This window comes from Antennarius striatus, chromosome 8 (genome assembly GCF_040054535.1).
Source record: "Antennarius striatus isolate MH-2024 chromosome 8, ASM4005453v1, whole genome shotgun sequence".
In the NCBI taxonomy this organism is placed as follows: Eukaryota; Metazoa; Chordata; class Actinopteri; order Lophiiformes; family Antennariidae; genus Antennarius; species Antennarius striatus.
Window position 1 is genome coordinate 17835072 of NC_090783.1, and position 15161 is coordinate 17850232.

At 40.1% G+C, this 15161-nt stretch overlaps 1 protein-coding gene across 5 annotated transcripts; it reads left to right on the forward strand.

The window, feature by feature from the left end:
- Nucleotides 1-13634, forward strand: slx4 (SLX4 structure-specific endonuclease subunit homolog (S. cerevisiae)). Of its 5 annotated transcripts, XM_068322630.1 has the most exons (14): nucleotides 1-192; nucleotides 351-958; nucleotides 2151-2349; nucleotides 2447-2671; nucleotides 3231-3427; nucleotides 3679-3974; nucleotides 4601-4826; nucleotides 5664-5851; nucleotides 6183-6329; nucleotides 7532-7701; nucleotides 8595-10780; nucleotides 11233-11389; nucleotides 11578-11892; nucleotides 12249-13634. In XM_068322630.1, the coding sequence occupies exons 2-14, from the start codon at nucleotides 538-540 to the stop codon at nucleotides 12616-12618; spliced, it is 5097 nt and encodes a 1698-aa protein (XP_068178731.1). In that variant the 5' UTR covers nucleotides 1-192; nucleotides 351-537; the 3' UTR covers nucleotides 12619-13634. The 5 variants fall into 5 exon arrangements, with proteins under 5 accessions (XP_068178731.1, XP_068178730.1, XP_068178732.1 ...); XM_068322629.1 differs by having other exon boundaries at nucleotides 1-958; XM_068322631.1 differs by having other exon boundaries at nucleotides 1-958; nucleotides 12252-13634.
- Nucleotides 13635-15161: the final 1527 nt, after the last annotated feature.

Genomic DNA, 15161 nt, shown 5'->3' on the forward strand with positions numbered 1-15161 from the left:
ACCTAGTGCCGAACCGCTCTGTTTCACAGAGGAAAGGTGATCATCAATGCGTCTGTCAATCCGGCCATCCCTAGTTCTTTTACAATTCACATACAACGTTACATTTAAGTAAAATACACGAGTATCTACTGCATCAGACTTCTAGACGTGCATAAATGACACTGAAAGCTCGACCTAAATCTTCGCGCCTGGGTGAGTCAAAAATGTTAGCATGACCAACTACAGTGGGCTCACTGCTTGTTGTCTGGCGTTACTGATAGTTTCACTACCAACTCTTACAAATATTACTCACAAATAAAGTGTTTCAGTCGAACCCGGTTTTGCAAACGCATGTTTCTTTTGAATGGCAGGTACTGTTCTTTTGGAGTGCAGCATTGACAGAGCTTTCAGGATTGCTAACACGTAGTTTACGAGGTGCTTGAGCAAAGTTAGCTATCGTAAAAGCAAGGCTTAACACCACTAAGATGGTCGTATTTTCAGGCAGAACGTTACCTCTGGGTCATATGGGTTTGGCATTTTAGTAAGTGAGACGTCACCATGGATGACTCGGCTCTAGATTTCGTCGATCTCCGCTCGAAGCTGCTAAAACGAAATCGCAAGAAACCCCTTGAGCCCAGACAGTCAAAGAAGACGGAGCACCAGTCCTGTCAGGCAGGTGATGGAGTCAAGAGGGGGAGAAGTAAAGAAGCTCGTCGGTCCAAGTGTGCTGGAACACAGCCTCTTTGCAGAGATGCAGAGCAGCCTGTGGTCTGTGAGGGGACTGGGTTTGATTCAGCGGAGGCCTGGTCGTCAGCAGGACTGAGAGCTGAGCAAAGTTTGATGGCAAAAGACAAAGTTCTTCTCAAAATGCAACAGTTCAGGAGATCCTCCCCACAGAGGTTGTTGCACACAGAAAGGAGCCTGGCTCAAAACCCTGAGGATGACAGCGATCCTTCATCACACCTGATACAGAGACAAGGTGAGATGATACTGCCTTGGTACTGATTTTAGTGTGTAGATTTACTGCCCAGTGAACAGTGAGAATATAGTTTTTTTTCTTTTTTCTGTGGGGACTGTGATTTGTTCTCTTTGTAATGTTATGCAGTACAGCTGGCTGATGTCGCGTCAATCTGAACATTGTCTTTCTTTTTACTTTACAGTTTTGATATTATAGTAATAAGAATATACTAGCAAAACAGACATTGTAATGATATTTGGTATTGATATGGTATGATATTTATTCTTTTTTGTTGTCTGTCTCAAAAAAACTAACTCCAGTTAAATATAACGAATACTGTCATAGTTACTATCAAATGAATTTGTTAGCTCAGGGATTCCTTTTCAGTATATCATTTGTTTCAACCATTTCATGAAGAATATATATATTTTAAAAGTACAGCCAAACTCAGCAATATTGATGCAAATAATGCAAGAGAGGAATGGTCTCGTTCACATTTTAAAATCTGTTTGGAAACCCCTGATGGAGATTCTATTTTGACATGTACCACCTACGTAGTTGTTGCACACCATGTGAATTCTTTCATGGTATTCCCTGATGGCAGTGGCCTCTTTTAACAGGATAATGCACACAAAGCAAAAATATTTCAGTTAAGGTGTGACAAACACAGCATTGAGTTTGAATCATTAACATCTACGTCAATTTAAAGCGCCTGCGTCAAAAGACTTGGTGGTGGATAAGACAGCAAACCCTTAGAGGTCTCAAGAGGTCCATGCCTTAACAGGTCAAGTCTGTTTTGGCAGCAAAAACGGAACCTACACAGTATTTGTCAGGTGGTCATAATACTGTTGTTGATTGGTATATAAGTGGATAAATGCCTGTAGATTACTAACCTAAGTCACTATTTTACTGAATCTAAGTCAGTAGCAGTGATCAGGTGACCTTATACAATTAGATTGTATTGAAAAAAGTCTTTGGTTTGCTATCAACACTATTGAATCTACGTGTTCCAATCACTTCCATGGCCACAAACCTCATATTAGGGGCGGCAGTGGCTCAGTGGTAGAGCAGGTCGTCCAATGATTCACGATCGGCGGTTCGATTCCCGCTCCCGCTGAGTCATTTGTCATTGTGCCCTTGGTATGTGAAAGACTGTGTGAATGTTACTGAGAGGGTTCAATAACGGACTCTGTACTGTACCCGAATACTCTAGAGTCTTTCAGCGCAGACATCAGCCCAGAACCAGAGGACAGTGACGAGGCTCTGGCCTTGCAGCTGCAGCAGGAGCTAAACAGGGAAGCAGCACAAGTCCAGACAGCGGACCTGGAGGATGAAGGCCTCTTCTTCTGTCATATCTGCCACAGAAACCTGTCACACATGACCTCCGATGGGCGATTACAGCACCTCAACAGGTTTTTACATGATGCTCATATGTGATTTGGATCAACAAAACTGAAATATCTTGACTGCAGTTACTTAACTGAGAGTGAGATTGACTTGTCTTTGCAGATGTTTGGATCACAGTGAAAAAAGTGCCTCAGCTCCCGCTCTTCTTCCTCCTCCTCCCCCTCCACCTCGTGTCCCTGACTGTCCAATATGTGGCAAGAACTTCAAATCCCAAAAGAGTCGCTTGACTCACCTGAAGAGATGTTCTTCAGACATGGGTGTGACTCCAGCTGTGCTGCTGCAGGCTTTACAAAGACAGGCTGATGAGACTAAGAACACAAACACACTGTGAGTCTAACCACAAAGTGCCTTTTATCTCTCATCCAGGACAATTTTGTATATGTTTGTATATGTTCTAAATTTGGTTATTATCATCCACACAATGATGGGTTTCTCCACATCATTTTATTAGATTTGTGGACAAAGACAATATAACTCACTGCCAATGGAATTTGTAGACCTCAATTACATTTTTCAACAGTCTGGAGGAGCTTTGACTGTGAAAATCAGGCTTCTAGTCATGGAATTTAGCTACGGAACATAGCATCGCAAATCAGATTAAGACAGGTTGTGGCAGTTTATGATGCAACAAAGTTTGCACCTACAAGCCAACACGGTGTCGCTTTGAATGAAGCATTTTTGCAATTGATCAAGAACAGAAAAGAAAAAAAACACCGATAAATGCCTAGAGCATCTGACAGTCCACCAACGGAGATCATTACCTTTGAAGCGCTGGCAGCGAATGAGTTAAATGTGAATCTGTTACCACATAATAACATTAGATTATCTGGCAGTATATGCAGTAGTATACTAATGTGAGGCCTAGTCATTCTGTTGTTCTCTTTAGTACAGAGATTGGAAGTGCTAAAAGAAAGAGACCAGCCAACCCTTCACAGAAGAAGCCCAAAAAGAAGGCTGAGCCCTTGGATGAAGACACTATGGTAGCCCTGGCTCTGTCTTCCTCCATGCTAGAACAAGAGAGAGAGCCGGAGAGACCTGTACAGAAAGAGGCTAATGCAGCGTTGAAGTGGAGGCCAGCTGCAGGTATTTTAACTTCATTCTATTATCAGTGTTTTATATCAAGTGTGTTTTTAATGAGTATTTACGTACATATCTGGGAATCTTCTCTCTCACTCTTGCAAAAAACAGGTATGTTATCACTCATACGCAACTTTGTAAAATTACTATAAGTGTTAAGTTATTTTTCCTCTGTACAGCAGCTTCTGCTGCCTCTTGTGACAAAAGCAGCTCAGTCAAAGATCCCTACTCATAGAATGATAACCACAATTTTGCAGATAAGGGATGTGGGAAGAGGAAAAGGCAAGCCATCTTCCGACCTCCTCCTTTCCTCCTTGTTCAGAATGCTGAGACAGCTCTGACAAAGCTGCAGGAACGTGTTTCTGCTCTTCTTGTAATCAGCCGGTCCCCCTCTCCTCCTACCCCAACCCGCTGCACCAGCAGTCTGCCTGGTTGGAGTGGATTTGCCCCCCTCTGGCAGAAAAGCACACTAATGGATGAAGGTTCCACCTGTCAGTCTGATTTCTACACCCCAGAACTGAGGGAGTTCATCGCTCCTTGGAAATCAGCAACAGTGAGAGAGACTTTGTTATATTATTTGTGCTTCTTATTCTGAATTCAAATTAGATTAAGTGTTAAAAAGTGTTTTAATCAAATTCCAAATAGAACAAGCACGCAGTATCTGGTAGCTAGAAATAAAATTGACAAATTAACATTAATCAGGCTTAAAACTGAAATGCAGATGTTGTGTTCTGTAATGTGTCAACGACTACCAATGGTTTTCTTGGATTCAGTCAAATTCCCTTGGAATTATTATTCCTGTAATACCGTATCTCTCTTTTACAAAACCAAGAGCAAGGATCTTTATGCTTGACAGATACTTGCCATAGAGGAAAACTATGTGATTGTGTGGACAGTGGTCACCGTGTTTTATCCCGATGGTTAGAAAGTTGGCAGTAATTCTGTATAAAATTAATTTTTTAATGGATATCACTATACTATATAATTCTTTTCATTGAGAGAAAAAAAATTGATAAAAAAAATAAAGAATTTTGACAGATGTGGTTATAGAATGGATACTTAATGAAAAATTAAGTCTTTGATTGCTGTATTCACTCACTCACTGGGTGCAGTTTTGTATTTGACCCAAATTTCAAATTGATCACACTGCATTTATTACTACTGTCCCTCCACTTCTAGAGTGATTCGTTCACATACGCAAACGACAAACATGAACCTGTTCAGTCAACAAGTGAAGGAACCCTTGTCGTAGGAACCATGGCATCCACATTACAAAATGTGGCATCTACTCCAGGGACAGCACAGCTTCCACTGAAGAGCCAGACACTCCGGCACCCGATGGAGCTAGCTGACCATAGCATGACACTCTCTCAGTGTGCCTACACTGATTCAAGGCCTGACAAAGGTAACACATGTTTAAAAGTGGATTGTAATGTTAAATACGTTTTCTGAGTATTTTGCAATACTTAATATGCATTTTAAATACATAGACAGAGAAGAAGTTGTTTACCTGTCTAAACTGCAGTTACAGGTCCAATTGAATGGAGGTTGAAAATATTAACAGGTGTTCTTGAGTTTTTTGCGCGGTATTATTTTACTTTTAAAAAAAAAATTATTCTATTTATTTCTGATTTTTCTAATTATTGTTTTGCTATTCAAGCATTAAATGTACATGTATTTAATAATTTCAATGGAACATTTGTTCTTTCAAATTATGGCAGTTTTGCTGTAACACTTATTTTGTATAATAGTATGGAATTTTTTTAGCTTTTTAGCTTATATGCTTTTATAATAAGTTTTTATTACTCATTGGAATGGAAAATTTTTCCTGGTTACTGGAGTTGACAAAGGTGTTGGTAGAGTTATGCACTCTTGAGAGCTTTTCTTTGTAAAAACAATGTCTTGCAATTTCTAACTCTTTATTTCATCTTGAAGCACTTTTTTGTTTTTCTTACTGAAAAATCTTACCTAAATGTTTGTACTTGGAGGGAAACTGGAGGGTTAAATTGTATTGATAATTTTTCGTCATTGTTTTATTCTCAGTCTCTTCTTCTTGCAGAAGACACAAAGGTGTTGAAATTTGGGGAGGATAAACTCTGGATGAAAATTATTTTCATCCAGAGTTTATTTATTTGTTATATATTTATTGTTTTTAAGCTTTTGATTCCTGCACTATTGTAACCATAGGAGCAGCTTTCTTATTTGTCATCAGTTTGGGTCCTAATTGTCTTTGTTCCCACAGAGCAGAACACCAGTTTGGTCCCAGACCTCGAGCTGAACAGCTTTGTACGGGACAAGTCACAGAAGCAAGCTGACCTCTGTGTGAGCAAGTTCCTTCCAAAGAACTCGTTCATTCCCTCAGTCAACACCAACCCCGAAACAAGACAGACTGATAAGCGAGCAGTGAATGACCATTTACGCCACCCATCGGTAAGACCAGTTGTCATCACAGTTTTGCCTGGATCACGGAACTGTCTGATACATCTTATGATATGTTAGCACACTTTTCTCCAGAATAACTATAGTCTATTTGATCTAATAAAATGTAATTGGAAATTAAACTACAGCATGACGTGTCTGGAGGGTAAGGGGATTTCATATAATTATAATTCACTAACTTGTTACCAAGCCTTTCAACTTTGGTTTTCAAGGATTGATTTGTAATTTTTTTTTGCATATGCAATAACAACTCAACAATAGGCTTCCCATGCTGAGACCATGAAGTATGTCAAGTCTTTTTTGGTGTTAATGTGTCCTATAGGTGGCGCTGTCCAGACTTGCATCAGATCTGAGCAGCATGGTGAACAACCCTCAGTTGTGTGATGTGCAGCTCCAGGTGGACACTGGAGAGGTCTACTTTGCTCATTCCTTCATGGTTTATGCTCGCTGCCCTCTGCTGGCGGAAATGGTAAAATGAAAACTAAAGCAGAATACTGTGCATCCTCACACATTTGCGCATTAACGCTAGCGACTTCACCTCATTGCAGATTTTTGGTAGGCAGTCACGTGATACCGTACGCGCATTCTATTGGCTGACGGCATCTGGAAGTGCACTCGGTTCCGTGAGTCTGGGACTTACGTGAGACACAAAAGTGCTTTAAACAGTCGATAAGAGTGTGGGAAAAGGTAATACAGATAGAAGGTGGTTTAATATCAGTATGGGGAGGGTTCATAAACGTTTAAATTACCGTAAATAATAAGATAAATAGTTTATTGCTCTATTGCAGAATTCATTAATTACATGTGGTTCCTGAAACACATTAACTGCAAAGAACAAGGGCGCACTGTACACTGATTTCTATCTGAAGTTCAGCTTTCATTGACAGTTGTATAGTATTTCAGTAGTGCAGTTTCAGGGTTGAGCAAAATCTTCCTAGTGGATATCATTTTTTTAAAAACATCTGTTTTTGTCAGTGAGTCGTGGACCTGGACTGATATCACTTTTTTTAAAAAAAGTTGGGACATTAAGAAGATTATTAATCCCTCAGAGGGGAATTTTTTTTTTTGCTCAGTATATTTTTACATGGAAAACAGAAAATGTACACAACAGACACAAATGTCCTGTACAATATGCAATTTAAGTGAGGGAGATAGTGAAGGAAAGCCAAGTAGCAGAGCCCTAGGGAGCTTGTGGAGTTTGGTGCCTTCCTGAAGGGCGACAGTGCTCAGGAGATGAACTGGTACCTCTCCAGCTACCAGTTCACACTCCATACTTATGTTAATGCTGATCTTGAATTGGTCACCCCTTATGTTATTATGTAACATGTCAATAAAAGCAATTCATTCATCATCAAATACCCACTTCATCTGCTGTCACGGGGTAATGGAGCCTATCCCAGCTGACTGGGATGCACTGGCATCCCACTCCGAGTGGAATGTTATGTTATTTATATATATATATATATATATATATATATATATACACATATACATACACATACATATATATATTGGTTGATGAATTTTGGTTAATGTCTAAAACCTTGTTTGATAGAAGAAGGATTATTTTTTAATTTGGATAAATGATTAGGTTGTGATAATTTATTTTCATCACTGTTTTATCCCTGCTTGCATTTTAACTCCTCACCATCGTTTCTTTGTTCCCCACAGGTACATGAATGTGGTTTTGGGGTGCAGGAGGATGGAATGCATGCAGCCCAGAGGGTGTTGATCAGTGAAGTACCAGCACAGGCAGTGCTTGCTTTTCTGCACTATCTCTACACAGCCAGTTGCTCGATCCCTGCATCCTTGCTGCCTCATGTCCTGGAGCTTGCATGCAGGTTGGTATACAGTGTACGGTCAGACAAGAATATATTCCAGGGCAAGCCAATTTAGATGGGTTATATAATTGTAGTTGGCATTTTTGTTTGTTCTGATTGGTCTGGGATAATATATTTTTCTGTTTGACCATTGAGCCAAAACTGCCCAATAGTTTGACTATGTAGGTTCTCATTTATCCAGGTCATGGTTATCCAAAGTTGTTTAAATCAATCCACTGGACTTTAAACATACAGTGGATTGATTTAAACAACTTTGGTTGCCAACAGTTTCTCTTCCTTACCACATTTTGGTTGCTATAAAAGAAAATAGTGCATCTTACACTCATATCCTAACCTTACTCATACTTCATTAGTTATCACATAAGTGATCACCTGGACTGCATTTTTTTTTTTTTACAACTTATGACTTCAGGTCTGATGCCATCACCCAGCATTCCTTTATATCACAATGTGTCACAATATTGTCATTACATCCCGCTTCAAAGCAGTGATGTATTATAATTGTCAATGTTCGTTCATCCGTCCGTCCACCAAATATCTTCCAACCGTTGCAAATAGAAAGATGAAACAAAAAACACATTGCTCGGGCGGCAAAGTGGTTGAAAATGAGATGGTGACCTTGACATTGAGAAAACTAGGTCAAGGTCAAATTTAAACTTTTGTACAGTCAGGAACCCGATAAGATACAAAGACGAGGGAGAAGGCCAGCGTGAGTAGACCATAGATCAAAGCTAGCGTTTTGATCTATGAAAGTAGGTCAGAGCACTAGCTTTGATCTTTGATCTGTATGATAGATAATGCAGAGGAAATAACCGTCTGATTGATTATCCCACACGGATAGTTTTCCTGTTAAGCTGTAGTGACTGAAGGTTCTCTTTTTTGTCTTTATGAAGGTTTGACTTGCAGGAACTTCAGCAGCTTTGTAGCCAAAATTATGCATCAACTTTTGGAGATGAGGAAACCTACCTGAACCAGGAAGACAATGTTACCAACCAAACAGACCAGGAGTTTATGGCGCTCCTGATCTCCATGTGGAACGAAGATGAGAGCACAGATGTAGATGAAAGAAAAGCTTTTGAAAAAGATTGTCACACAAATGAATTCACAACAGATGAAACGGAGATATGTGAAGAAAACGTGAACGAAGAAGAACTGGAAGAGATCTATGAGTTTTCTGCCACACAGAAAAAGAAAGGAGAAGAGAAAGAGGATGATGATTTGGTTGAAGATGAAGGTGGAAAAGAAGTGTTCACAACACTGACAGAGTCAAGAAGCAGCTCCACAAGCTTCCTTGTAAAAAAAATTCAGAACTGTGAGGATGGAGAGGCCTCGTTGCTCCACTCTACCTCTGGCCAGCCAAAGATGTATATCCCTAAATTGCAAAATCATCACTCAACTCAAACACCTTCATCTAAACTGTCTAACAAATCCTTAAATCATTCTTCAGCAAGTGCAATTGATGACCTTTCCGTCAGTCTCCCACCTGCATCCAGCCTGCCTGCTGCAGGTCTGTCCGTGGGTCAAGGTACTGCTACCTTGGACATGTCTAAAGGTCTTCCTTTTATGTCAGAATGCCAAGGTCCTCATTCTCCTGAATCACAGCAAATAAAGAAAGAACCTGAGCTCATAGTTTTGTCTGATTCAAGTGATGAGACTGATGTTCTACTTTGTTGCCACAGTCCTTCACATCATTCTCCACAAACTGTCAAGAACCTTCAAAGGCAAACCCAGATCAAAACTCAACCTGTCCCGAAACCTAATAAATCCTCCCATGACAATAGTTCCAGCAACTTAGAGTTTAGTCCTGAAACTCCATTTGCACAAATTCAAACATGTAATCAGAGTACTTTGGAATGTTCTCCAGAGCTTTCCTGGCTGATTCCAAACACACCACTCCAACATGGGCAAAGCACCACAACCAGTTCAACTCAGACGAGAAGCAGGATGTGTAGGACGAAGCTCTTCCCTCAAGGTGATGATTTACAACCGTCACTCTCTGTTTTATCTCCTCCTTTACCACTCAACAGACTTCAGACCTCACACAGTTCAACCACAGATCCGTCCCAAATCAAACCAACAGAAGACTGCATTCCCAGAATTAAATTGCAGGAAACGGTTTCTTGTTCCTCCAGCTTTGATCTAAGTTTTTGCCCAACAGTAACCAATAGCTGTGATGTGGCTGAAGTTAAACAAATTAATACACTAACCACAAGCCAGTCAAAGTTCCCACACCTGTCAAGTTCTACTTCCTCTAAGGAGGTCACCCCTTGTTACATACAGGCCCAGCCTTGCAGCAGCACTCCCCTGCATACTGAGCTCCACTTGTCCCCCGCTCCTCTTGCCACCTCCATGCTCAACAGTAACCTTGATAAGCGCAGGACAAGACAAGGGAGGGATAAGGTACCAACTGAGACCAGCCCAGAGAGAACAGAGTTGGGGAGTTTTCATCTTTCCCTGCTGTCTGACCCTTCAGATCAATCAGTTTCTTACTCGAACAGAGGTATTAAAATATCACAAAGGCACAGTGACTCCTCTCATCGAAGTGGACAATCAGAGTTCAGCAGTTGCGACAACACAGGGTCTAATCCAGTAAGGAGCGACATCACTGATGAATTGGGGCAGTCAGAAGCAGCAGAAGAAACCAGACTGACAGAACATGATGTCAGGCATAGTTTCATGACCAGGGATGACCCCCCCATAGCTTTCAATGACTCATGGGCCCTTGATGTCTGTTTAGATGCCAACCTGAAGGATGAGCAGGAGCTAAGTCTGTCTCAGCAACAGACAGACATGCTTTGTTCCTCTGTAGGCTTCCAGCCTTCACCACCTGGTGACAGTATCCCTTTATTGAATAGCTTGTGCCCTGTGGCTGACTCCTCTACACCCAAAGTCCACAGTTTACAACCATCCAGGCTAGTATCACCTGATCTGACAACTCAGAACACTCCAGAGGACAGCAAAAGCCTCCTGGACTCGAAAATATGGGACGCCTGGGAAGAAGAGGAGGTTGAGGAGGTGGAGACTCAAACTCTCCCTCTTTCGCAAAGGTTGAATCCTTCTGCTCAGCTCAAAACACCTGGTGAGTAGTGTGCTGTTTGACAAATCACAAACTTCCATCTCAGAGTGTGGAATAGCTGAACTTACCACCTTCAGTGCTCACCACACTGGCTACCCTCATAAATAAAACTACAAAATTTCTCATTCCATATTTGTTTTGGGTTATTGAAATGTAATTTCTTAGCTTTAACAAATAGTTGGGTAAAACAAGAAGTTTTTCTTTTTTTTTTCTTGCAAAAGTTTTCTGAAAAAATGTAAATATATCAGCCTAAACTAAGTTTAACACTTCACCACTGCTAACGTCATGCAATATAATAATGTCATCAGCAGTATGTGATGGTATCTGACTGAATTTGAATGTGTCTCTGAATTTGTCTTTTCATATTTTAAAACAGTTTGGTTTGGATCAGTTTAAACAGTAGCAAAGTCTAAACTTTTGATTTTACTGCATATTTTTATTTTTTATTTATGAAGCTCCCGTGCACAAATCCAGTGGTGAACACAGACACTGTCTTTATGATTGTGTCTCATCAGCATCATCTCACACAAAAAGGCGTACATTGGTGCCCATCACTCCTATGCCCCACTACTCTGACATGGACACGCCAGAACTCAAGAACAAACTCAGCAGGTCAGTCAGGATTGTCTACCCCATGCCCCAGCTTGAAGAGAGGGTGAAGAGGGTGATCAAATTAACACCTTCAATGTCACTCAACCATGCCTGTCTGGTTCAGTTTTCTGTCATTGGGTTTTCTCCACCAATTCAACTGTAAGTTCCTCTGTCCATCACAAAAACAATTTGCTTTCTTTTTTGTACAGATTCGGTGTTCGGCCTTTGGCAAAGCGCCAGATGATCCTTAAATTGAAGGAGATTCATCAGTACACCCACCAGCTGGAGAGTTCGGATTCTGATGATGGGACCTCATCTGCAGGCTGCACAGCCAAGATGACGCTCCAACCCACTAATTTGGTAATCGCTGGCAAGAAGCCACACTTCTGTGCTCAGACAATGAAGCTTAAAGATCCCATTGCGCCAGCTTTCACATCCCCTCTAAAAGACAAGGAGGAAGGCAATCAATCTGCCTCACAGTCCTTTGACACCGTTTCAAGTGGAACAATTGAAGAATCTGAAAGGTACCATGTTTCTTTCAATTCAAAATTGTAATTGCTTTTTTTTTCCACAATATTTTGACAAAGAATGTCAGAGTAATGAATATGGAATGAAAGTAATAGATTTCAGCCCCATATGGAACAGTCATTCATTAATTCAATAGAATCTTGTCGTATCATGAGCTGAAAAATGTTTTTAATTGTAAATGTTTTTGCAGCAATAGCACAGAGCTGAAAATCTCTACAAAATAATATAACACTCATGCCAGTCTCTTTCATTGTAGTTGTTCTATAATTTATTGCCACATAAATGTTTCTTGCTGCTTAAAATAACGTCCATAAATACAACTTATGGATCTGACCCCCTGATTCTCTCTCAGCAGGTCCAACCCTGAGCTGTGCCACTCCTCTGATGACGAATCAGAAAGTGACGTCACTCCCTCCCAGAAAAGGACATGCCTCCGTGCTGTGCAGTCCTTCATTCTGTCTGATCCAGAACTGTACACTCAAATCCTCCAGTACCAGCCTTTGGTTCTGTCCCAGCTCCACAAGCGACTTAAGGCATCCGGAATCCGCTTGAGTTCTGCCAAGTTGATGGATTTTCTGGACTCCCAGTGCATTACTTTTACCACTGCCAAACCGAGCCACTCTGCACCCGGATGCAGGCGAGGAAAGAAGATGGGCAGAGGAGCAAAGGCGGTGAATGAAAGTAAAAGATGCAAGGAAAGCAGTGTCACAGCAATCCATTGAATGCTGCAAGAAAGTTTTTTAAAGACTGAAAACTTTTTAGAACAATAGTATAAAAAGAGATTTATTTTAATGATTTTCTTTGAAATTTTATAAGTACATTTTGAATTTTTATGTCAAATGAAATATTTGGAGCACTGAAAATAAAACATGTAAATGTTGCTTATCTCTGAGAAGAGTTTCTAGTCACCTAAGTTCAAAACAAATCACCAATGAATCTAGGAAAGAAACAAAATCATCAGAAAATGAATGTAGTTATTGTCAGAAAAGGACTTTAGGAGGTCGCCCAACAATAAATTTCAACTACTGTATTCAATGTTTTTCCCAGCTGGCTTTGGAATAGGGTTTCACATTGAATGGGTTACTAGTCAGTCCAACATTGCTCTTCGTCATACTACCAGACTGTGCCCATGTCCACACGGAACCTGGCATTTTTTAAAAACAACACATATCTCCGTCACAAGTCAATGGTTTTTGAAAACACCGGCCAGAGTGACGATTTTAGAAAACGTCGGGTATGCGTTTGCGTGTGGAATGGACGTAGTTAAAGCATAAGTGCTGCTGCTTCACGTGGCGCACAGACGAAGGTCGGCTATTTTCTGACGTATAACCGCGATGCTGACAAACATGCTTGACACTTGAATATTTGTTCCTCTGTTTTTTTCTTCATTGGAGTCATAAAGTTTTATTTTTTTAAGCGGAGAAAATACTCATTTTTAAAAATACCCGGCTATGTGTGGACATGGCCTTGGACTTTGTCACTGTTGCTGAGAATACGTTCAATGAACAATAAAATTGTATGAGGATTCCTAAGTTCCAATTTCAATATAAGATAAAAAGATACAATAAACGTGCTGAGACACTAAATAGCTAAAAGGCACACATACAGACACACACACTCAAAAGTAGTGTAAGAAATCCGAAGAGGTATACCTGTAGTGGTGTCACATGAGATGACACCCACGCAAGGGGCATGTGGAATATAAAATAAAAGTAAATTCTGTATGTCAAGTGTTATTACAGAGTATCTCGCAAATTATTACATGAATGTATATATTGGACATCGTATGCTGCAACTAAATTATTGAATGACTTTTCATGAAATGTATGATATTTCACATTATATTTTTGCATTGAATGTTGAATGTTTTTCCATCTCACTTCCACAGATGCATGAATGTTAAGCATTGCGCATTATACTTTCAAAGATGTGAGTGAAGGATTCGGGACCAGTTGAGCACAGTTATGGCTCTGGAATAGAACTTTCCCTCAGTCCTTTTGTCCCTGCACCCTGCTGTATGTAGAGTCTACCCGAGCGCACAAGTTGGAAGTGACTATGCGAGGTGGGACAGATCTTCCAGGATGCTGTGGGCGCCCTAGAGACTGCAGGAGTTAGACAAGGTGTAGAGGGGGCTGCCGATGATACTCTGGCCAGCGTTTATGACCCTTTGGAGCGCTTGCAAAAAAATCACCTTGCAACCTAGGGAACATTTTCTTAAAAATATGAAATTACTACTAGTTTTAGCATTTATGTCAGATAAAAATATCTGCTATCCAAATTTTCACTGGTCTTCACGCTTTGGTACAGGTGTTACACAAGATAATCAAAGATACAGTGGTGTGAAAAAGTTTCCCCGCCATGATTTTTTTTTTTTTTGCATGATTGTCGCACTTAAAATGTTTCAGATCAAACTCATTTAAATATGTCACAGACAACACAAGTGAACCAAAATACAGTTTTAAATCATTTTTATGAAGGGAGGAAAAAATCTAGGCAAACACCAGTTCTCAAATACATATGAATATATTGAATAACAGAACTTGTATTTAACCTATTGAAAAAACGTATCTGAAGGAGTCAACATAAATTATTTTGAAAACAGTTGACACAATATAATACATTTCAAAAAAGGTGGAAAATAGTATTCAACACATCAAAAACGAACCTGTGAACAAAATAAAATAACTGAAAGAACCAAATTTACTTCTAATATTCAAAAACGAAAGCACCTGTCGGAGACAATGTGAATTTGGTCTCCTCAATTCCTCCTTCTGCGCCTCTGCTCCTAAACATAAACAATCACCCAATTTGTCCTCCACCATCTTTGCGGCGTAATTACAAGACCGGAATTAACAATTATGTCCCAGTAGGTGCCAAACTTTAAGTATTTACAATAAACTCATAAAAGAACACCAAAGACAAAGAAGAAGTGCAGGTAAAATAAGAACATTACTTGAATGTTATTTACTGGAGGTTACAACTCCAACAGCTCAGGGTTAAAAGGCTGAATAAGAAAATAGTGGAACAGCATTCTCACATACATCCTACCCTCAGCAATGCAGCACTTAATTGTGAGGGACAGACGGGAGGAGCTACGGTAGTACCTAAATTATTGCATGAGTGTCATGACATTGCATGCATTATATTGTATGCACAGATTGTTGTCATAAGTTCTATGATATTTCACGTTATATTATTGCATTGAACGTTGAATGTTTTCCCATCTCACTTCCACAGATGCATGATGTTAAGTTTTGCCCATTAT

Coding starts and splice junctions, on each gene's coding strand:
- slx4 (XM_068322629.1), top strand. CDS start 538: ATGGATGACTCGGCTCTAGATTTCGTCGATCTCCGCTCGAAGCTGCTA. Junction 959..2,150: donor ACACCTGATACAGAGACAAG/GTGAGATGATAC, acceptor CGAATACTCTAG/AGTCTTTCAGCGCAGACATC. Junction 2,350..2,446: donor CGATTACAGCACCTCAACAG/GTTTTTACATGA, acceptor TTGTCTTTGCAG/ATGTTTGGATCACAGTGAAA.